Source organism: Puma concolor, chromosome D4 (genome assembly GCF_028749965.1).
Source record: "Puma concolor isolate L17-30 chromosome D4, mPumCon1.1.hap2, whole genome shotgun sequence".
In the NCBI taxonomy this organism is placed as follows: Eukaryota; Metazoa; Chordata; class Mammalia; order Carnivora; family Felidae; genus Puma; species Puma concolor.
In genome coordinates, this window is record NC_141679.1 from 44557797 (window position 1) to 44580289 (window position 22493).

Consider the following 22493-nt stretch of genomic DNA (forward strand, 5'->3'; position numbering starts at 1 on the left):
AATTGCCTGAAAAGTATTTTCCTCTATAGGTATTAAAGTTCACTGGTAGTCTTTGGTACAAATAATTATCTTCTCTTGTTTTCTGACATGCAACAATTATGACTAGTAGACTAAAAATTTTTTTAAGATGATTTCCCTAATAAACACTGTGGTAAGATGTTTAAAATTTGGAGCTTAATTTGTTGTATTCCTACTTCTAACAAGTTACATTGACAGATTTTTTTTTAGTGCCCTGAAGTCATTACCTCTCCACAACTAGAAGAAAGAAATGTTTATTTTAAAACTTAAGAATATATATTTGCTAGGTATATTTCATACATTTTATCTGTTTATTGATTATACATGGAATAGCATATTTAAAGTTTTCACAGTATTGTCACATACATTTTTTCCTTTGGTATTCCCAGCAACTCTGTGAGGCAATTTATATATTAGCTACATTTTATAAAGAGAGTAATTTGAAACTTAAATGAAATGACAAACTTATACATAAGACTGCCCAGTTAAGTAGTTTTGAGTTTTAGGTCTATTTCATTAGAACCCACTGTCTCATTCATATACTTTATGTTTTAATTTGACGGCTTTGTGTGCTACATGTTATGTTTGGATTTTAAAATAAAACTCTTAGAAGATCAAGAAATAGCACATGCCACATAGACAAAACTACAGTGTGTAATGCATTTTGCTTTTAATACTATTTACAGAATAAAAAAAAAAATTTAATGTTTCCTTATTTTTGAGAGAGAGAGAGAGAGAGAGAGAGACGGAGCACTAGCGGTGAGGGGTGAGAGAGAGGGAGACACAGAATCTGAAGCGGGCTCCAGGCTCCAAGCTGTCAGCACAGAGTCTGATGCGGGGCTCAAACTCACAAGCTGTGAGATCATGACCTAAGCTGAAGTCAGGGGAGTGACAGAGAGAGAGGGAGACAGAATCCTAAGTAGGCTCTGCACTGCCAGCACAGAGCCCGAGGTGGGACCTGAACCCACAAACTGCGAGATCATGACCTGAGCTGAAGTCAAGAGTCAGACACTTAACTGACTGAACCACCCAGGCACCCCTAGAATTTTTAATGAAAATGAAATATCTGTGTCAAACATATTCCTACACTGTCTTATCAGTCTGTTCATCCGATATTGTCGTACATTGCTGAGTAACAAACCCTCCCAGAACTTAGTGGCTTAAAACAGTGATTTCATTAAATATTATTTTTTTTTTTTTTAATTTTTATTTATTTATTTTTTTGCTGAGAATCCAGAAAGGATTCTGGGTGATTTTTCAATGCTCCTCACCGCATTAACTGGGATCACTTGACAATAGTTGCTAGTTGATCTGGTCTGGAGGGACCAAGACAGCTGAACTCAGATACCAGCCAGGTGCCTTGGCAAGAATGATTGTGACGCTGGGCTCAGGTGGACCCCTCTCCCTCTCTGTAGGCTCAGGACCTCCCTCTGTGGTACTTGGGCTTTTTCCATGATAGCTTAGAGCTGGAAGAGCATTTGTTTCAAGAGAGAGGAAGTGGAAACTGGCAGTTTCTTAAGACTTAAGCCAGGAAACTAGTACAGTGTCCCTTTAGTCATATTCTATTGGTCATGTAGTCTCAGAAGCTCTTCTCCCTCGGTTCAAGGGTAGGGACATAGACCTCTCAGTGGGAGGAGTAGCAAAGAGTGCATGGTTATCTTTTATCTATTACAGGTATCGAAAAGATATGTTACAGGCAACAACATACTGCATTGGAAAAATTGTGTCTCTGTATTATTACTGTTTCTTTAGTTTGGTCCCTGGCTCTTATCTCTTATACAGGTAAAACTGGAAGGTTGGGGAATACTTTCCAGACTTCAGAATAAATTCATTGTCTAGAATGGTTGTAGAAAACCAACTTGACATAGAAAGTGACTTACTACTTTATGGCTCACAGAATCTTAAGAATTGATAGGATTTTAAGACATTTTAGTACAACTTGAATCTGAAGCTGAGATGCTCTGTATAAAGTCTGTAACATATGGGATCCTGCCTATATTTGAATTGAGTCTAATTATTAGGAAATGTGTATATGTTTTGTTGAGCCCAGTTCCACCTCCTCATTTTTTTTTTTTTTGAAATTATACAAATGATTTACTCCTTCCCTGTGGCTTTTTTGGAAAAATTTCAAACTGTTTACTCTTCAGATATTTGAAGAACCCTCTTGTATCCCATTCTTTTTCCTCCCTTCACACATCTTACCTACTTCCTTCAGTTGTCCTTGATTCCCAGTTCCCTAACACTTCTTTAACCTAGTCTAACAGTTCCTGACCTCCTTCTGCTTCTAAATTATACTCTCCATTTTTAGCTGCAAGTATTCATCTTTCTGATCCTTGCCTTTTCATGTCTATTTCATTTGTTCTGTTCTTTTAACTAAAATATCCTTTCTGAAATCGTTTTACTTTCCCCTCTGGTTGAGAGAGCAACTTGGCTTGATGGTACTCGTAGTTGTTCACCAACTCTGTCCTAAAGTACCAAGAAGAGTATCTTCTGTATGTATAGTTCCTTATTCTCAGACTAAGCTGTAACATAGTTTGTGGCTGCGCTGTCGCTGTTCCTATAAACTGGCTCAGCTCTTTGCCAGGAACCTTTGAGATCCCCATTTCATTTTTCATGGTTTCTCTTGTAGTCTTCTAATATGTGAGATTCTAACTTTTAGGAATTTCCAATTCACTGGTCCTCTTGTGATCAGAACAAGCCCTCCTCAGTAAACACACATTCTCAGAAAAGCCTTTGCTAATCAGATTACAGTGTCTTAAAGTTTCTTCTCTTACTTTTCCAAGACATGGGTTTACAGATCTTTTGTTGTTGTTGTTATGTAGGCATTCTGGGGGTGTTGTCTTTAACTCCTTTAGCACAGAATATAAAACATGATTTGTGAGAGAGTTATTTTAATCATATTAGATTTTAAAAATGCATTCCTTCTCAAATTATGGGGACTAGTAGTCATTCTCTTTGCATAAACTTCGTTACTGAAACGATCTTCTAGATCTTATGTGAAATAGTTAATAACACTGGTACTTTCATTAATGAGTAGGCTTCAGAAACAGTTTACTGAGACTCAGAAGAAAGGGTAAAGTAGTGCTTAATGACTCTGATAAGAAGAATTCAGTAATTTAAAAATCTTCTGCAAGTCATAGATAGACTGATATGCCAACTACTAATGCTTTGATGTTATTTTCTGTTAGGTGTGCTATCGAGTAGTAATGCAGCTTTGTGGACTTTGGGCTCATCCTGTTTTAGCAGTGAGAGTCTTATTTGAAATGAAAACTGCTAAGATAAAGCCAAATGCTATTACTTATGGTTATTATAATAAGGTAAGTAGGACTGACATTAGACAACATACGCTGCTTAATTAAGACTGATACATTTTTGTACCTTTTATTATTCATGAAATTTCTTTTATAGAGGTTTGGGCTATAGTTATTTATGTATATATTATATATGTATGTATCTGTTTAATAAATCAAGTGTTCCTAATAATTATTTTTAACCTTTGTTTTACCTTTAGGTAGTTTTGGAGAGCCCGTGGCCTAGCAGTACCCGCAGTGGTATCTTCTTATGGATGAAGGTACGGAATGTGGTACGTGGCTTGGCACAATTTAGGCAGCCGCTTAAAAAGACTGTGCAAAAGTCACAGGTCTCCTCAATATCAGGTAATACGTGTGATTGGAAAGATACTCTCTTGCTGAACCATAAGCTTTATAGGCATATGAGTTTTTAAGAGTATGAAGTAGGAAACGTAAATGAAATTCTGGTTGATATTTTCACATGCAACTAAAGGTAGAGGTTACATTATTATTCCCCCCCCACAAATTTAGAAAGTGTTCTGCAACTGTAAATGAATTGTGGGGCATTCGTGTTTAGTTTCAGAGATTATCAGTGCATGAGTTATTGAACTGCTATTGTCCTTATCTTTAGCTCCTCAGAATGCGACAGGTGGAAGTGATGGGGACACGGTGAGCCACGGTAGCGTGGATAGTTCTAATGATGCTAACAATGGGGAGCACACAGTCTTCGTCAGAGATTTAATCAGGCTTGATTCCACTGATAATCACTTTAGCACAGGTACTAAAATCTGGATTTTACTAACCCTTCACTTACTCTCTTGTTAAGTCTTTCCCTTTTTAAAAAGCTTTTCCCTCCTTTCTTGAGTTTGTGCAATATGAGTACTTTACAAATACTCTAGAAATAAGGGAAGAAATTAGTCCTCTGATTGCAGATCGCTTTTTATTTCCTGTAGTATAGCATTCTCTTCGAAGTGCTGTGCAGAAGGCTCTAGCACAGTGCTGCTTTGTATTTCTTCATCCTTGATTTGGGAAAGTATATGCTGTAACTGTAGAAATTGTGAACTGAGGGACTTGAATGTTAGGTGACACAACTTGCAGATACTTTTTCTCATTACGTGGAAAGTATTTATTGAGAATTTGAAATTATACATAGTAAATAGGGAAGAAAATAAGTCATACCATGAGAAAAAGTATTCTCTTTGCATAGTCATTATTTTAAATGACAATTTTTAAAATCTGAGAAATATCTGAAGCTACTTTTACAAACAAAGCCATGGGCATAACCTCTGTCCTCTGAAGCTGGAAATAAGCGCAATTTAAGTAGCACATTGAGCAAATATATGTGTGTTGCACATCCTTCTTTTTGTGTTGTTTTTCTTTTTTGTTGTTGTTGTTATTGTTAATATCTCAAGCTTTTCTTTAAAATGAATCCTAAGTCTAATTCCTGTGCTTCATCTGATGAACTTGTCTCAATGACTGAAGTTTCCTTTTTTCTGCTCTTTGTCGCTCCGCTTTTTGCTCTGTGCTGTTTCTTGGTGCTGCATTTGTCCTTGGCTGTCATGGTGTGGGGTGCAGACAGACTTATATGACGTGAAGCTATGGATACACGTGTGCGTTAATTCTACCCTTGAATGTTAACCACTTCAGGTAATTTCCCATTTATTAGGTTAAACTTTGCTGACATGCAAGGGTGGGGGAGAGACTTTTTGTTGTATTTAAAGTGTTGTTACAGGTGGAAAACAATGCTAGTTTTCTTGCCTTTTTCTCCTTCAGATAAGTGTAATCATATATGTACCACTGAAAATATCCAACTAACATTTTATGATCATTTTGCAAAGCATATTTGTTATTTTATTTGAAAATGTACTGTGCCTTGCTATAATTCTGATTTTGAGGTTTGTTTGTAGCACCACTGTATCCAATAGTTTTATGGGGATTAAATATTTCAATGTTCTAGCTGTTGAGATGGTTTTTGCTTGCTAAAACTGATCTGCTAAATTCTTGCACTAAAAATTACCCCATAAAAACAGAACCATGTATAAATCATTGAAAGTCAGCGTAGAGCTATAAGTTATAATCCTGTTTATAAAGCTACCTTATTTTATTTCTTCTTGTATTTTTTCCTAAAACTTATACAATATAAATGGATTTCATTTATGAAAAAATTAAGAAAATGTGATATGAAACCATGTCACCAGGAATAATTATAATTTTAAAAATAGTAATAGATACTCTCCTTATTCTTTTAAAATGATCCCCTTTAATGGAAAAAAAAAATCTAGTAATTCTGAGTAACTGGCATAAAGATTCTAATAGTTGGGGAAGAAACTTTAGATCCCTTTTCCATATATATCTTTTCAGTTGCATTTCAGATGGCTAAAGCCCTGTTTGCTGAATTTACAGTGATTTATGTGTCTTTGTAGAGTTTTTGATGATATCATTTGATACTTTTGGAGATTTCCAAACCAGAATTTTAAGTTACTCTTTCATTAAATATTATCTTGTACAGTCTTTCCAGTTGGTACCTGATATGGAGTCACTTAGCTTGTTGGGACAGGTATCTTGGTTTAATCAGCTTTCTTAGTTCCCATTTCATGGCACCATAATGCTTTCTGAGGGGGCCAGTAAAAAATCGACAACTTAATCATTCTAACTAGGGATATTTAGAGAAGTTTGGTTCTTTTGTTAAATTGCAAAGTTTGAGTGGCAGTGTAACAAGTGGTAGAAAGTGGAAGGCACTACAGTTAACACCTGAACAACATGGGTTTGAACTGCACGGGTCTACTTACATGCCAATTTTTTTTCAGTAGTTACAGTACTGTAAATGTATTTTCTTTCTTATGATTTTCTTTTTTTCCCTTTTTTATTAATTTTTTTTTAAATTTGCGTGTAGTTGATACACGATGTTACATTAGTTTTAGGTGTACAACATAGTGATTCAACTTACTATACCTTATGCTGTGTTCACCATACGGTAGCTCTCATGTGTCACCAAACAAAACTATCATAGTACTTTCTGATTTTATTAATAACAGTTTTTTTATTTTTTTTAAATTGTTTTTTTTTATGTTTATTTATTTTTGAGACAGAGACAGACAGAGCATGAACAGGGGAGGGTCAGAGAGAGAGACATAGAATCTGAAGCAGGCTCCAGGCTCTGAGCTGTCAGCACAGAGCCTGACGCGGGGCTCGAACTCACGAACTGTGAGATCATGACCTGAGCCGAAGCCGGACGCTCAACCGACTGAGCCACTCAGGCGCCCGTAACAGTTTTTTAAATTTTTTTTTTTTTTTTTTTTAACGTTTTTATTTTTTTTTATTTTTGGGACAGAGAGAGACAGAGCATGAACGGGGGAGGGGCAGAGAGAGAGGGAGACACAGAATCGGAAACAGGCTCCAGGCTCTGAGCCATCAGCCCAGAGCCTGACGTGGGGCTCGAACTCACGGACTGCGAGATCGTGACCTGGCTGAAGTCGGACGCTTAACCGACTGCGCCACCCAGGCGCCCCAACAGTTTTTTAAATTTAAGTAATCTCTACCCCCAGCATGGCGCTCAAACTCAGGACCCTGAGATCAAGAGTCTCATGCTCTTCTGACTGAGCCAGCCAGGTGCCTCCTTAATAACATTTCTTTTCTCTAGCTTACTTTATTATATACACAAATGACATATAACGTGTGTTAACTGACTATTTATATTATTGGTAAGGCTGCCAGTCAGCAGGCTGGTAGTTAAGTTTTTGGGGCGTCAAAAGTTACATGTGGATTTTTGATTGTGTGGGGTGGGAAGGCCAGCACCTCTGACCCCTGTGTTGTTCAAGGGTCAGCTGTGTATGTTTTGTTTCATGCCTCGTCGACACACTTTACGGTGACTCTCTAGGAACTAAGTGTCAGTTGTGGTGTAGTTTTACGTTAGTCTTCAGTCTTCATCTCAGTTTTAAATGATGGAACTTTAAAGCCAGAAAGACTTGTTTAAACCTTTATCTTGAAGTTATTTCACACTTACAGAAATGTTGCAAGTACAGTACAGAGAACCCTCGAATAAATTATATTTAGATTCATTCAATTTTAGCTTGCCATATCTGCTTTATCATTTTCTTTCTGTACACATATGCACATTGTTTTCCTAAGTCATGTGACAGCAGGTTGTAATACATCTTGCCTTTTTACCTTTTGATACTTTGATGGTATTTTTCTCTGATAAAACCATAGTATAGTTACCAAATTTAGGAAAATATTGACATACTACTTGAGTCTGTAGTCTACATTCCAGTTTTGTCAATTGCTGTAATATCCTTTGTGGCATTCTAGCTCCCTCGTTTAGTCTCCTTTAACCTGGCACAGTTCTTTACCCTTTTCCTTTACCTTTTCGTCTTTGTCTTTTCATGACCCCGCCATTTGGAAGAATTCAGTCCAGTTATTTTGTGGAATGCTCCTTGGTTTGAGTTGGTCCGATGTTTCCTTGTGATTAGATTGGGTTGTACGTCCATGGCTCTACTACAAAAGTGATGTTGTATCCTTCTTAGATTATCACATCTCAGAGGCACACAGTATCTGTCTGCTTCTTATTGGTGATACTGATTTTGATCACCTTGTCTTAACATTTGGTTTCTCTTAGTTATTATTCTTGCCCGTGCGGATAATAAGCTACCAGTGAAGAGACTCTGAGAGTATGCAATAATGCCCTCTTTCTCATCACACTTTTTCTTATGAATTTAGCATACATCAATAATTCTTGAACCAGTCTTTACTATGATGGTTTTAAAGCAGGTGATTTTACCAATGCTATCCTCCCTCCACATTTGTAAGATGATATTCTATTGTATGTCCTTTGGTTTCATCATTTTACTCTGACATATCCCCTATCATGTTCAAAATGTTCCTGGCTCATTCTTGTACCTTTCCTGCCTGAGATTTGAAATCAGCCGTTTCTTCAAGGATCCCAGATTCCTTTCAATGGGCAATAGATTCTAGAAGCCAATATCTGAACTCTAGGTATGCTTACTGCTACAGGGTATTACTGCTTCTGGACTTTTTCAGCAGAGACAGAAAATATATATATATTTGAAAATATGTATGTATATATGTTTTAGAAATACTTCCATTTTCTTAAAAAAATTTTTTTTAATGTTTAGTTTTGAGAGAGAGAGAGAGAGAGAGAGAGACAGACAGCACAAGTGGGAGAGGGGCAGAGAGAGAGGGAGACACAGAATCCGAAGCAGTCTCCAGGCTCTGAGCTGTCAGCACACAGCCCGATGTGGGGCTCAAATTCATGAACCATGAGATGATGACCTGAGCTGAAGTCAGATACTTAATCAACTGAGCTACCCAGGCATCCCAAAATACTTCCATTTTCAAATCAACCCCATAAGTTTTTCTTTGCCTTCTTTCATTTCATTTTTTAAAAATCTCTCTTCATCATTATGTTTACTCATTTGCTCAGTCTTGCAGTACACATAAAATAATTTCAGAATTGCTACATCTATTACTCTGTGAGAAACAGACTTTCTAAGGAGTTGAGAATTTGTCAGTATTACCCCCCTGGCTTAGAGTATGTGTTCAAGATTATGTGTTCAGAAGTTTCTTCAATCAGTCCTTTCCTCCTCCCCCACCATTCCCCATCCTTTCAGTGTGATTATTCATGTGAAATACAGTTGGTCTCATTTGTTTCTGTTTGCATTCAATTTTAGTTACTATTCTCCTCCCAGTTTTGCTGATTTAATTTTTTTGAATATGTAGAAGTTGATACATTTCCAAAAATAAAAACAACACAATAAGCTGTATTTAGGGAAGTTTCTTCCCTCTTCATCCTTCCAGCATATTTTCCCCCACCCCTTGTCATTAACCAGTTTTATTGTTTTCTGGTTTATTATTTCTGCATTTCTTTTTGCAAAAGTAAGCAGATATGTTTGTTTTATTTCTTCTTCTTTCTTTTTTCTTTTTTCTTTTTTTTTTTTTCAACGTTTATTTATTTTTGGGACAGAGAGAGACAGAGCATGAACGGGGGAGGGGCAGAGAGAGAGGGAGACACAGAATCGGAAACAGGCTCCAGGCTCCGAGCCATCAGCCCAGAGCCCGACGCGGGACTCGAACTCACGGAGTGCGAGATCGTGACCTGGCTGAAGTCGGACGCTTAACCGACTGCGCCACCCAGGCACCCCAATTTCTTCTTCTTTCTTACACAAAGTGTAGCATTCTGTAGACATCCTCCAAAACAAACTTTTCAAAACATCTTGTCCAAATCTATTAGTTTACAGATGAGGAAACTAAGGTTCAGTGCTTCTAAATTTTTTAGTCTTTGATGTTCCCGTTTTTACTGTTCTTTGCTTCTTATCATTTGTTTAAAATGCTCTGTGTGCTTTGTGAGCTTTCTTGTCTTCCTTTTCTGTAAGTTTAATCGTGTAAATCAATGGAATTCTCTTTTGACATTTTATAGCTGGACTATGAGTATATGAAAACATTTACATGTAAGCTTGCATTCTTTTTAACAGGTGGTCAGTCTGACCAAGGCTATGGGTCTAAGGATGAACTTATAAAGGATGACGCAGAAATTCATATGCCTGAAGAACAAGTAGCAAGAGAATTGATAACTAAAACAAAAGTGCAAACAGAAGGTTGAGTACTGATATTTGCTAGCTTTACTTAGAAAAATACTGTAGTTTTTTTTTTTTTTTTTCCCTTAAGATTTCTTTAGTAATCTTTACACCCAATGTAGGGCTCAAACTCACAACACTGAAATACAGGGTCACATGCTCTACTGACTGAGCTAGCCAGGTGCCCTTGTCTTAATTAAGTCTTATTTGATAATTTTGGTGATAATTTCTAGAAAGAAATGTAAGGCCTGGGCTTATAAGATACTATGTAATGTTAGCTATGGATAGAATGAGTAGTTTCTGAATTTTAGAATTCAAGAGATCTTTTAGAGACAGTAGGTCAACCCTCAATTTTGTAGGAAAGTGTGATCCATTGACGTATTGATTCGCCAAAGTCAAACAGCTATTTTGTGATAGAACCAAGACTGAACTTGAAGTCCTCAGACTTGTGTTCCAGTGCCTGTTTTATTTTAAAATGCCATTTCACTAGAAGTCCTTCAAATATCTAAGTAGGTATTTTTCATTGGTAGGTTAAATACAGTGTGTGTGGTTTTCCTGTTTGTTTTTATTTTTTTGTTTTTTAATGGGACTCATTGAGGTAGATATGGTTTGTAGTAATCATTTTATGCAAATGTGGAAGAATTTTCTGGCTTCATGGTAATAAAATGTTCTTCCTATCCTCTTACATAAAAGTATACTTTCCTTCAATGATGTCACTTATTTTACGCTCCAGAGTTATGCAGAAGCAAGCCCTCTCCTACTTTACAGGTGATGAGAGTATGTTTGAAGTCCAAAGCCTTAATTTATTCACAGGAGTGCTCAAGTTAGCATTATTGATGCTACAATAAAGCATTTATTTCAGTCAATGCTGGCAACATTTATGGCATAAAGTAAATTAGACACAGTAAATTAGTAATAAAATAGTCATATTCACTCACACTTGGAGAAAAATATAAAAGAATAAAATATTATAAAAATCAACATACGGTTTCTGTGCAGGATAAGTAGGAATAACATCCAAATATCTTTTTCCCAGAAGTGTGTGATGTCTCTGCTGTTGTAGCAAAACAGTCACAACCTAGTGCAGAGTCACAGAGTCCTACTGAGCCTCCTGCATGGGGCAGCAGTATTGTGAAAGTTCCATCTGGTATATTCGATCTCAATGGCAGGAAAAGCAGCACTGGTGAGTCTTTACATAATGATTTCTAAGTATTTAAAATATACTTCTACAGATATATATGTCTTTAATGACATTAAATTGATGACCTAATTGTGATGAACATGCTAAATTTAGAGCCAGAAGTAAGTTTGAATCCTATAAATTGGCTAAAGAAGTTGTTACTTAAAATGTTTAGTGTTTAAAAGGAGGGGTATTTATTGTGTCCAGTTGTTACTGGGAATACATTTTCTTGTTGCAGTGCCTGTTCTCAGTTTGGTCTCTCTTTCTCATGGTAGATAATTAGAGAGGACTGCAGGGCCTCCTATACTCATTAAGAGCAAAGAGGCAGAGATGTTACTAAATTCCAAAGGGGTTTTGTATGGCAATGGAAAGGCAATGGAAGAAAAAGATTCATATCACTATGCTTTACTACACAAAAATACCAGTGGGTTTTTAATTTGGCCAGTTTTTATAGGTATCCTGAGCCACTTATTTGTGATTAAGTATTTGTTTTTTTGTTTTTATGTTTTTTTATAAATTTTTTTTTAACGTTTATTTATTATTGAGTTACAGAGACAGAGCATGAGCATGAGAGGGTCAGAGAGAGGGGGAGACACAGAATCTGAAGCAGGCTCCAGGCTCTGAGCTGTCAGCACAGAGCCCAACATGGGACTCGAACTCACAAACTGCGAGATCATGACCTGAGCCGAAGTCAGATGCTTTACCAACTGAGCCACCCAGACGCCCCTGTTTTTATGTTTTTTTAATGTTTACTTATTTTTGAGAGAGAGAGAGAGAGCAGGGGAGGGGCAGAGACAGAGAGGGAGACACAGATTTCGAAGCAGGCTCCAGGCTCTAAGCTGTCATCACAGAGCCCGATGCAGGGCACGAATTCATGGACCACGAGATCATGACCTGAGCCGAAGTCAGATGCTTAACCGACTGAGCCACCCAGGTGCCCCTGGTTTTTTTTTTTTTTTTTTTAAGTTTATTTATTTATTTTGAGAGAAGAGAGCACAAGTCGGGGAGGGGCAGAGAGAGAGGGAGAGAGAGAATCCCAAGCAGACTTCGAACTGTCAGTATGGAGCCCAACCCAGGGCTCAAACCCATGAACCATGAGATCATTACCTGAGCCAAAATCAACAGTGCGACGCTTAACTGACTGAGCCACCCGGACTCCCCAGAATATATTTTTTAAATTGAGTGTAGAACTCTTAAAATGTAAAATATATTTATAGGTCTGTATTTGTTGATAGGTTTTAGTGAACAATACAGGAATACACAGCATACATTGCTTGATTGTTAAATGTGTATATGTATGCATAGAGGATGAAAGGCAGATAATACATTACAATGTTATTTCTGGGAGGCAGGATTGAATGGAGGCCTTTTGTTGTTCTTTTTTTGTGTACTTTCTTTGTGCCTTCTAAACTTTCTGAATCTTACTCTATGTGTCGCTTTTCAAAAACCAGAAAAGACACTTTTGTAAAAGTTATATTGGAAAATAGAGTTTCGTTTTTAATATTGTACCTTCCCTTTTAGGTAGTACATCAAATGTGCCATTTTCTACTCAAGATCCAGTTGAAGATGCAGTCTTTGGTGAAGTTGCTAATCCCAAGAAGAATGGTGATAGAGGAGATAAAAGGCAAAAGCATTTCCCAGAGAGGAGTTGTAGTTTCAGTTCTGAAAGTCGAGCTGGAATGTTGCTTAAGAAGAGCAGTTTGGATCTGAATTCAAGTGAAGTGGCTATTATGATGGGAGCAGATGCCAAGATTCTCACAGCCGCACTGGCCTGTCCTAAGACTTCTCCACTCCGTGTTGCGAGCACCCACAGCTTTGAGACTGCTAACAGTTGTCATCTAGTTGATACTAGGACTCGTGTGTCTGAAAGCACTTGGGATTCCGAGCACAGATCTTCTTCGGTATTAGAGATGCTTGAAGAGAGCCAAGAGCTCCTGGAACCTGTGATTGAGGACAGTGCAGCGAAAACTACTATGAAAAAGGACACATGTGACAGTCTCCAGAATGATAGTAATCAGCCCAGAGACTTGAAAGTAGAACCCAAAGATGTAATAAATAAGAGGAGTAGTTTACATGGTGTTGTTAAAGCTATTGAGAGGGAGGATGTTGAAACTGGACTAGATCCTTTGTCTCTTTTGGCCACTGAATGTACTGGAGTAAAATCTCAAGATTCTGAAGATAAGATGTCTTCTCCAGTTATTGCACGCAATCTGGCTGATGAAATTGAAAGCTATATGAACCTAAAGAGTCCTTTGGGTAGCAAGTCTGCTAGTATGGAATTACACGGAGAGGGAAGCAGAGAGTCTGGCACCATCACTGCATGTATTCACTCTCTAGAGAGGCGATCAAGCCTACCTTTAGAGCACGGTCCGGCAGCACAGGAAGTTCCTGAAAGTGAAAAGAGCTCTCCTGCAGAATCTAGGTCTAAAGCTTTCACTGGGCGTTTCAAGCAGCAGACTCCCTCTCGCGCTCACAAAGAACGTTCACCTTCTCTGTCAGCACTAGTGCGGTCTTCACCACATGGCTCGCTGGGCTCTGTGGTAAACTCTTTGTCAGGACTAAAGCTAGATAATATACTCTCAGGACCCAAGATCGATGTCCTCAAATCTGGCATGAAACAAGCAGCTACGGTAGCCAGTAAGATGTGGGTAGCTGTAGCGTCTGCCTATAGCTACTCAGATGATGAGGTAAGAGTGTTTTATGTGTGTGGTCTGATACTGGCATGTTTCTCATATTTTTTTATATGTAAATTATTATTCAGAGATTGCTGGTAACTTTGATGTTTAAACTTGAGGCATATGTTACTTCTTCCTTGAAATGACCTGAACCTAAATGTGAGGAAATTAATAATAAAGAAATAGAATATCAGGACTACTTTATAATTCCATAGATCAGTCTGAACTAACACGTTGTTTCTTTAAAAGTACTGATGATTAATACTTAATAATGCCATGTTATGTTTGCATAGCACTTCACTCTTTTTTTTTTTTTTTTAATTTTTTTTTTAACGTTTATTTATTTTTGAGACAGAGAGAGACAGAGCATGAACGGGGGAGGGGCAGAGAGAGAGGGAGACACAGAATCGGAAGCAGGCTCCAGGCTCTGAGCCATTATCCCAGAGCCCGATGCGGGGCTCGAACTCACGGACCCTGAGATCGTGACCTGAGCTGAAGTCGGACGCTTAACCGACTGAGCCACCCAGGCGCCCCATAGCGCTTCACTCTTAAATAACTTTTATCTATGTTAGCTCTTACATATATGTGAAATCACTCTGCAACTTAGCCTACATATTTCATACTGCATCACAAAAACTGCTAATTCTTTTGAAAATTATTGTAAAGAGAATTAGTCATTAGACCTTTTTATGAAGTAGAAGTGGGGAAATTTTGCTTATTTGTTTTATAGAAAAAATTTAATTAAAATTTCACCTTTGTGTTTACAGAATTATATAGTATTTAGGCACTTTAGTAGAAAAGACAAACATTTATAAGTGTTCACCACTATGTCACAGGTACTCTCATAAGCTATATATCTATTTTGATAATTTTCATAGCAACCCCACACATCGGTACTGTTGGCATCCCTGTTTTATAGATGAGGTATCTAAGAGTTAGAGAGGTTGATTAATTTCTCCAGGTCCACACAACTAGTGAGAGGCAGAACTAGAATTTGAACTCTGGGAGGTTGACTCTAGAGTCCATGCTTTTAAACTACTGTAATAGCAAAGAAGAAAGCAATATCTTAGAAGGGGTTCCAGCAGGGGGCTGTCCAAAAAGAGCAAAGCAGGTGATATGTAAGTTGGGTTTGGGTGGATAAATTTTAAATTTTGGGTTAGTCAAAGTGATAAGGTGGTACAAGGTGTATCTGAGAGAATAATGTGAAAAAGCATGGAGGCATAAAACATGCATTTTCAAGATAATACACAATCCATCTCAGATTGCTAAAGTTCTAAATAGGAGGCTAGAGACATAGGAAATGAAATTGGACAAATAAGATTTATATACCATTTGAAAGAAAACTTTATTCTATAGGCAAACTATTAATTGAATCAAAAGTACAATACTGAGTACTATAAGACACAGTTGCATTTTATTGCATTTTAAAGAGCTTACAAGGTCAGTGAAGGAAAGGCCAAATAAACTAGTTTCAAAAGTATCTTAACCTTGCTTTGTGTTAAAGTAAACTAACCAAATGAGCCACTTGAGTTTTGAAATTTTATCTAACAGTGTTAATAATAATAAAACCTTTCTACAGAGTAATTTGACTTGGAATGTGTGACTATAAATTCTAGGTGGTCACAGACCTTAATCTTTCTTTTCTTTTTATTGCTATGGCCCTGGTACTAGAGCCTGACAGAGGCAAATAGGTTATACCTAGTAAATATTTTCAAATGAAGGAATGGATACAAAGTCCATAAAAAATGTTTATAACTTTTATCCAGAATTTAAGGAAATAATTATGTGTAAAAATAACTCGAAAGAATTCATCAGTGTAACTTATATAAAATTTAAGAGCATTCTGAATATTTAAGCAATAGAGATTTACTAAATGCATAACAGTACATCAGTAAACTGGATTAGGTTTCAGGGGTTTAAATAATGTAGATTTAATGACATTAAAATACATTATATGAGAATAAGTTAAAAGATATCCTATTTTGTAAAAATGTATTATATATGCATATTTTAAAATGACTAGAAGGACATACATCAAGATTTTGATTATGCTGTGTAGTGTTGGTAATATAAATGCTTTTTTTTTTTTTTTTTTTTTTTTTTTTTGAGAGCGAGAGAGAGAGAGAAAGTACAGGAAAGGGGGAGAGAGTGAGAGGAGAAAAATAAGAATCTCAAGCTGGGCTCTATCTCACAACCATGAGATCATGACTTGAGCCAAAATCAAGAGTCAGACACCTAACTGACGGAGCTACCCAAGCACCCCACTATTAGGTGCTTTTATTTCCTGTTTTGCATGTCTGTTTAAGTTTTATATCATTTAACATGGTTTTATAACAAGACACAAGTCTTCTTTAAAGCAAAAATCAAAAAGGAGGGGCTCCTGGGTAGCTTATTTAGTTAAGTGTCTGACTCTTGATTTTAGCTCAGGTCATGATCTCATGATTTGTGAGATTGAGCCCCGCATCGAGCTCTGCGCTAACAGCACGGAGACCACTTGGAATTCTTTCTCTCCTCTCTCTGCCCTTTCCCTGCTCACGTTGTCTCTCTCTCTCTCTCTCTCTCTCTCTCAAAATAAATAGACATTTAAAAAAATCAAAAAGGAAACTGCTTATTGAAATGTTTTCTATCTAAAGTGTCAACAGTCACTTGCAGGAGTTCAGAACTACAGTGTTTGGAACTTTATTCATATTTTATGCCTCTAATATTGATGGTTGTTGTCTGAAAATTATATTGACAGATGAAATTCTCACAACAACCATATTTTAAAGGACTCCTATTATCCATATTTTTCAGATGATATAATTAAAAGTTGGAGTAGTTAAATAATTTCTGCAAGGTCATATACATAATATATGATGGTGAGCCAAGACCACAGTCTGGCTGACTGACTTTAAAGCCCTTACTGTGCTTGTGCTGGGGTGCCCAATTCCAATGGAGACAGTGGGCTCCTGGAGTTACTTCATTTTATGATATTGATTATTTAAAAAAAAAATTTTGGGGGCGCCTGGGTGGCGCAGTCGGTTAAGCGTCCGACTTCAACCAGGTCACGATCTCACGGTCCGTGAGTTCGAGCCCCGCGTCGGGCTCTGGGCTGATGGCTCAGAGCCTGGAGCCTGTTTCCGATTCTGTGTCTCCCTCTCTCTCTGCCCCTCGCCCGTTCATGCTCTGTCTCTCTCTGTCCCAAAAATAAATAAACGTTGAAAAAAAAAATTAAAAAAAAAAAATTTTAATGTTTTATTTATTTTTGAGACAGGGAGAGACAGAGCATGAACAGGGGAGGGTCAGAGAGAGGGAGACACAGAATCCGAAACAGGCTCCAGGCTCTGAGCCGTCAGCACAGAGCCCGACGCGGGGCTCGAACTCACGGACCGAGAGATCGTGACCTGAGGCGAAGTTGGACGCTTAACCGACTGAGCCACCCAGGCGCCCCATATGATACTGATTATTGAGAGACACTTCAACATACACCAGGGGCACAACAAAATCTTAAAGTGTTGTAGGTCATTACTCGAATATCTTAGAGTGTGGAAAGGAAATTCCCAATAATGCTGAGAAGAGTTCATGGTTTTGAAAAATAAGGGGATGATAATTTACATAAGAATTCCAGAGAAGTTTAATTCCATAAAGGGTGGAATGAATATATTCTCATTGGAGAAGGTATTATTTATGTATGTGGGGTTTTATTCTTTTCAATTAAAGGAGGAAACTAACAGAGATTACAGCTTCCCCGCTGGCCTTGAAGACCATATTTTGGGGGAGAATATGTCACCTAACACGAGTGTCTCAGGGTTGGTTCCCAGCGAACTTACCCAGAGCAACACAAGCCTTGGCAGTAGCAGCAGCAGTGGAGATGTAGGAAAACTGCAATACTCAACAGGTATGGAAAGGATTGCCGTCTGCTACAAGTTATATGCCCGTACCTTTCCCTGCCACTATTGCATGTGCAATAAGCCCCATTTGTTGAGATGAGCTGACAGATTTTTTATATGACCACACGATACTATCACTTATATGATCTCTAAGTAGTATAGTCACCTAAGTTTATTTTTAGTTGCGTTTGTGGAGTATATCATTAGTTCTCAAACTTTAGTGTGTGTCAGAATCACATGGGGGATTAGTTTAAAAATATATACAAATGTCCAAGCTCTAGGCTAAAGCTTTTGAGACTGTATCTGTGGGACGGGGGCCTTAGGAATATATATTTTTAACTAGTGCTGTAGGTAAATAGAATGTATACCAGAGTTTGAGACTCCCTAGGCTATGTCACTGTCATTTCTTAGTACTTAATTATTTTTTTTAAGTCTGTTTTTTCCAACGTTCTATTAGGAGAAATTTCAAATGTCCTGAATAGTTGAAAGAATCATATAGTGAAGAATCATATATAGATTCTCCACCTAGATTTAACTATTGTTAACTTTAGATATATATATATATGTATAGAAATTTTTATACTGAACCATTTGAAAATAAATTGCAGACGTCATCATACTCCCCCTTAAATGCTTTAGTATGCATTTCCAAAGAATAAGGGCATTCTCACACATAGTGTGTTATGACATTTACTTCTCTCTAGGTGAACCTCCATTTCCAAGAAGTGTAAAAGGGCAGGACTTTGAAAAATCAGACCATGGTTCTTCTCAAAACACCAGCATGTCTAGCATCTATCAGAATTGTGCAATGGAGGTAAAAGTTCTGCCTTCTGCGCGTGATAATGTGGCTGTACACATTTTTATTTCAGAATGGTATTTAGCAGAATTCTTTGATGCCATTGTGGGCAGGAGAGTAAATCATTTTGTTGAATTTGCTTCCTGTCTTATGTAAGTAAGGCCATAAACTGGTAGCTTTATCTGTAAAGTGATTAAACTATTCAGTCCAAATTTGATCAGCAAAATAAATAAAATTCTGTGTCCCCAGAGGATGGCCTGTTAAGATGACTTTTTGCTGTGGAGGTTCTCAGTGTTCGCACTTTTCTGCTCTTAGGTTTTGATGTCAAGTTGTTCACAATGCAGAGCTTGTGGAGCGTTAGTTTATGATGAAGAAATTATGGCTGGATGGACGGCAGATGATTCAAATTTGAATACAACCTGTCCATTCTGTAAAAGCAACTTCTTGCCTCTTCTCAATATAGAATTTAAAGACTTGAGAGGCTCTGCAAGGTTAGTATTGTCAAAGCTCCCTTAAGAGGTGAGTGTCCTCCCAGAAGGCATGACTCCTGGAAGAAAAATGAAATAGTTATGGTACACTCCAGGTGTCCCTTTCCTTTCTCTCCTTCACTTTCAGTATTTGTGTGGAAAATACTAGCACTACAGGAGACTACTTTTCCATTTTATTTAACATATGATTACCAGTAGTAGTTAATTCTTAGAGCTGAACTGTATAGATAATTCAAAACTTTAATATTTATCATTATTTTAAACTTTCTGTCTCAGCTGTCTTACATCTTCTAGAAGAAAAAATGAAGGTGTAGGGGACGGGGTTTTTTTTTTGACTCTTCTAACGTGTTGCCTCTTTATGGTAGTGCTCTGTGTGGCATAATGACCGAATTCTAGGCAATAGAAAGACTAGCTGATCTAGTAATTAAGTAATTGGGAGTTTGGTAACTGCTTACCTAAGTAATTATACTTAATATTCTATTTGTTTTATGGAACAGACGAACTTCGCTTTCTACCTTTAGCTGCTTTTAAAAAAATTCTCCAGTTGTACAGGTATTTCTTCTTAGCTTAATTTTTCCTTTTAGCTTCAGGTGTGGAGCTGAGTGGAATCATACTCTAATTCCTGATGCACTATCGTCATTGGTTTGTGCAAGGGCCATCTTTTATTAGCTCTACCCCCCCAGCCCCTGCCATTCCCATTCTCATTCCTTTATCCAACAGAGACATTGCCTCTACGGTGTGTGATGTCTCTTTGAATATATATCCTCATGAAATACATTGTTTTTCACAATTATGCATTTTTAACTTACATAATTAAAATACTGTTGAACATATCTATTTTTATTATTAAGTTTAAAATCTGAGTTGCTATATGTACATCTAATTTATTCCTTTTTCTCCTGTAGGAAGTTAATATCTCATTTTAGTCATCCAATATCCTGTTGTTGTTTCAGTTGCTTCCAGTATTGTGTTACTATAAATATCACTGCAGTGATGCAGTGCACTGTAAAATATCTCTCTCTCTAAACTTGTGATGAATAGTAGTCTTAGGAGTGAAGTCATTAGGTCATTTTCATGCATGATTTGAATAAACAGTGGAAGATTGCTTACCACATGACAACACCCCCACTGTTAGTGCCCAAGAATTCTCATTTCTGTATATCCTTACCAGCATTTGGTATTATCATTTCTTCTGGTCTTTGTCTTCTAATGAGTATAAAGTGGTATCTTGTTTTTGTTGGAATTTTTCTGAATATTAGTGAGTTTATCTCTTCATATACTTGTGAATTATTCCAGCATTTTCTTTTATTTTTTTTAAAGTTTATTTATTTATTTTGAGAGAGAGCAGGGGAGGGGCAGAGAGATGGGGGAGAGAGAGGATCCCAAGCAGGTTCCTGCTATCTGTACAGAGCCTGACATGGGGCTCAATCTCACATACAATGAGATCATGACTTGAGCTGAAATCAAGAATCGGATGCTTTACTGACTGAGCCTCCCAGACACTCCTCCAGCATTTTCTATGAATTACCTGTTTATACCTTGTCCATTTTTATATTAGCTTTCTTTTTCTTGTTGATGTCTGTCTTGAATATTCTTGATATTAATTCCTTAAAATAATGTGTTTTGATGTCATTATCCATTAATTTTCCACCTTATGATTTGTGCTTTTGGAGCCTTGTTTTTGTTTTTTTGTTTTTTAAATGTTTTATTTATTTTTGAGAGAGAGAGAGAGAGAGAGACAGAGACAGAGACAGAGTACGAGCAGGGGAGGGGCAGAGAGAGAGAGGGAGACAGAATCCACAAAGCAGGCTCCAGGCTGTGAGCTGTCAGCACGGAGCCTGACATGGGGCTTGAACTCATGAACCACGAGATCATGACCTGAACCGAAGTTGGACGCTTAACCAACTGAACCACCCAGGCGCCCCATTTTGGAGCCTTGTTTTAAAAGTTGTTTGCCATCTGTAGGACATGAAGATTTTCTCTTAAAGTTTCTTTTGTTAGCTGTATATTTTACCTCTGATATTTAGGTCTTTAATCCATCTGGAGTCCACCTTTGTGTTTGTGTATGATGGTAGGGATACAACTTTCCTTTTCTCCATGTAATGCGCTGGTTTTCCATCCTTTCTTCATTGATAGGTAGCAGCACCTTTATCACATTTCAAGTTCCCATGCACACCTCACCCTGGTTCTGTGTTCCCTGTTCTTTTTTGTCAATACTGTTTGTGTCGTGTCTGATTGATAAGGGAAGCTCCCCATCATGGAGTTTTAATTATTTATTTTGCTTAGAGCAACTTTAGTTTCCCCTCCTCCCCGAAGAAGTCCCAACTGGAGTTTTCACTGGGATTGCAGCATTAGCTGTATAGATTTATTTGGGGAAAATGGACGTTTTTAGTGTTATTCTCTTATCTTTGAGCATGGTATGTATATATCTCCATTTTTTTAGATTATCCTTTGTGTCCTTTTAATAGGGTCTTAAATTATTCTCCCTAGTCTTATACTTTTTTGTTGTGTTAATTGTGCTTCTTAAGCTATTGTGTTAAGTACTTTATTTTATATTTTCTAAGTGAGTGTAAAGGAGCATTATTGATTTCCACCCCCAAATATGTCTTTATGGAAAATTTCAAACTTGCTGTGAAGTTAAAAGACTTTTTTTTACAGTGACACCCAAATATCCATCTCTGTATTACTATTTTATTGTACTTTCTTTATCAACTGTCTATCCCTCCATGGATCCACCAATTTTTCTTATGTTTTTATTCATTTGAAAGAAGGTGTAGACATTATTAATACACTTCTCCCCCAAAGACTTGAGCATACATATTAACTAAAGTTCAATATTTGTTTACAGTTTTTTCTTTTGCAATAAAGTTGTATATAAGAAAATCTACAAATTTAAAACGTACCATTTGAAAATTGAATGTGGGGGAACCTGGGTGGCTCAGTTGGTTGAGCATCCGACTTTGGCTTGGGTGATGATCTCGCAGTCCATGAGTTCAAGCCCCACATTGGGCTCGCTGCTGTCAGCACAGAGCCCGCTTTGGATTCTCTATCCGTGCACCCTCCTCCCACCTCTCTCTCTGTCCCCCTCCTGCACACACTCTTTCTCTCCCTCTCTGTCTCCCTCAAAAATAAATAAACATTTAAAAAAATTCAAAAGAAAATTGAATGTATACGTTTGTGCACACCAAACCTTTATCAAATACAGAATATTACTACAGCCTCAGGAAGTTCTCTTAATGTCCCTTGCAAGGCCCAACACTCACCCCATCCCCACCCAGAAAGAGATGGATAGAGATAAGACAAGAAGACGAAAACAAAATAATGAATAAAGGGGGAAAGAAATGACTAGAGACAAAATGGATATTTATGGGGGGAGGATATTATAAACAATTGTAGGTTAATATGTGATAAAATGCCATTGCTGCTCTTTTTCTTCTTTAACTCAGAAAATTAATGAAATATTTTGTTTTCCATATTCCTTCATAGCTTTCTTTAATGGTTCTCAATTCTGAAAGGATGTTGCATTGAACTGTAATGACTTTGAGACCTTTTTCATTTAAAAAAGTTTACGACAAGAGAGGAAGAGA

At 37.3% G+C, this 22493-nt stretch overlaps 1 protein-coding gene across 6 annotated transcripts in view; it reads left to right on the forward strand.

The window, feature by feature from the left end:
- Positions 1-22493, forward strand: part of DENND4C (DENN domain containing 4C) — a 124095-nt gene that overhangs the window by 84478 nt on the left and 17124 nt on the right. For 3 of the 6 annotated variants that reach the window (XM_086685380.1, XM_086685382.1, XM_086685385.1), the window contains 9 exons: positions 3207-3335; positions 3530-3674; positions 3940-4086; positions 9797-9919; positions 10935-11081; positions 12600-13765; positions 17453-17630; positions 18327-18436; positions 18734-18909. In XM_086685380.1, the coding sequence (XP_086541506.1) occupies positions 3207-3335; positions 3530-3674; positions 3940-4086; positions 9797-9919; positions 10935-11081; positions 12600-13765; positions 17453-17630; positions 18327-18436; positions 18734-18909 (2321 nt within the window). The remainder of the gene's footprint in view (positions 1-3206; positions 3336-3529; positions 3675-3939; positions 4087-9796; positions 9920-10934; positions 11082-12599; positions 13766-17452; positions 17631-18326; positions 18437-18733; positions 18910-22493) is intronic. The other 3 variants (XM_086685383.1, XM_086685384.1, XM_086685381.1) reach the window with 2 other exon arrangements.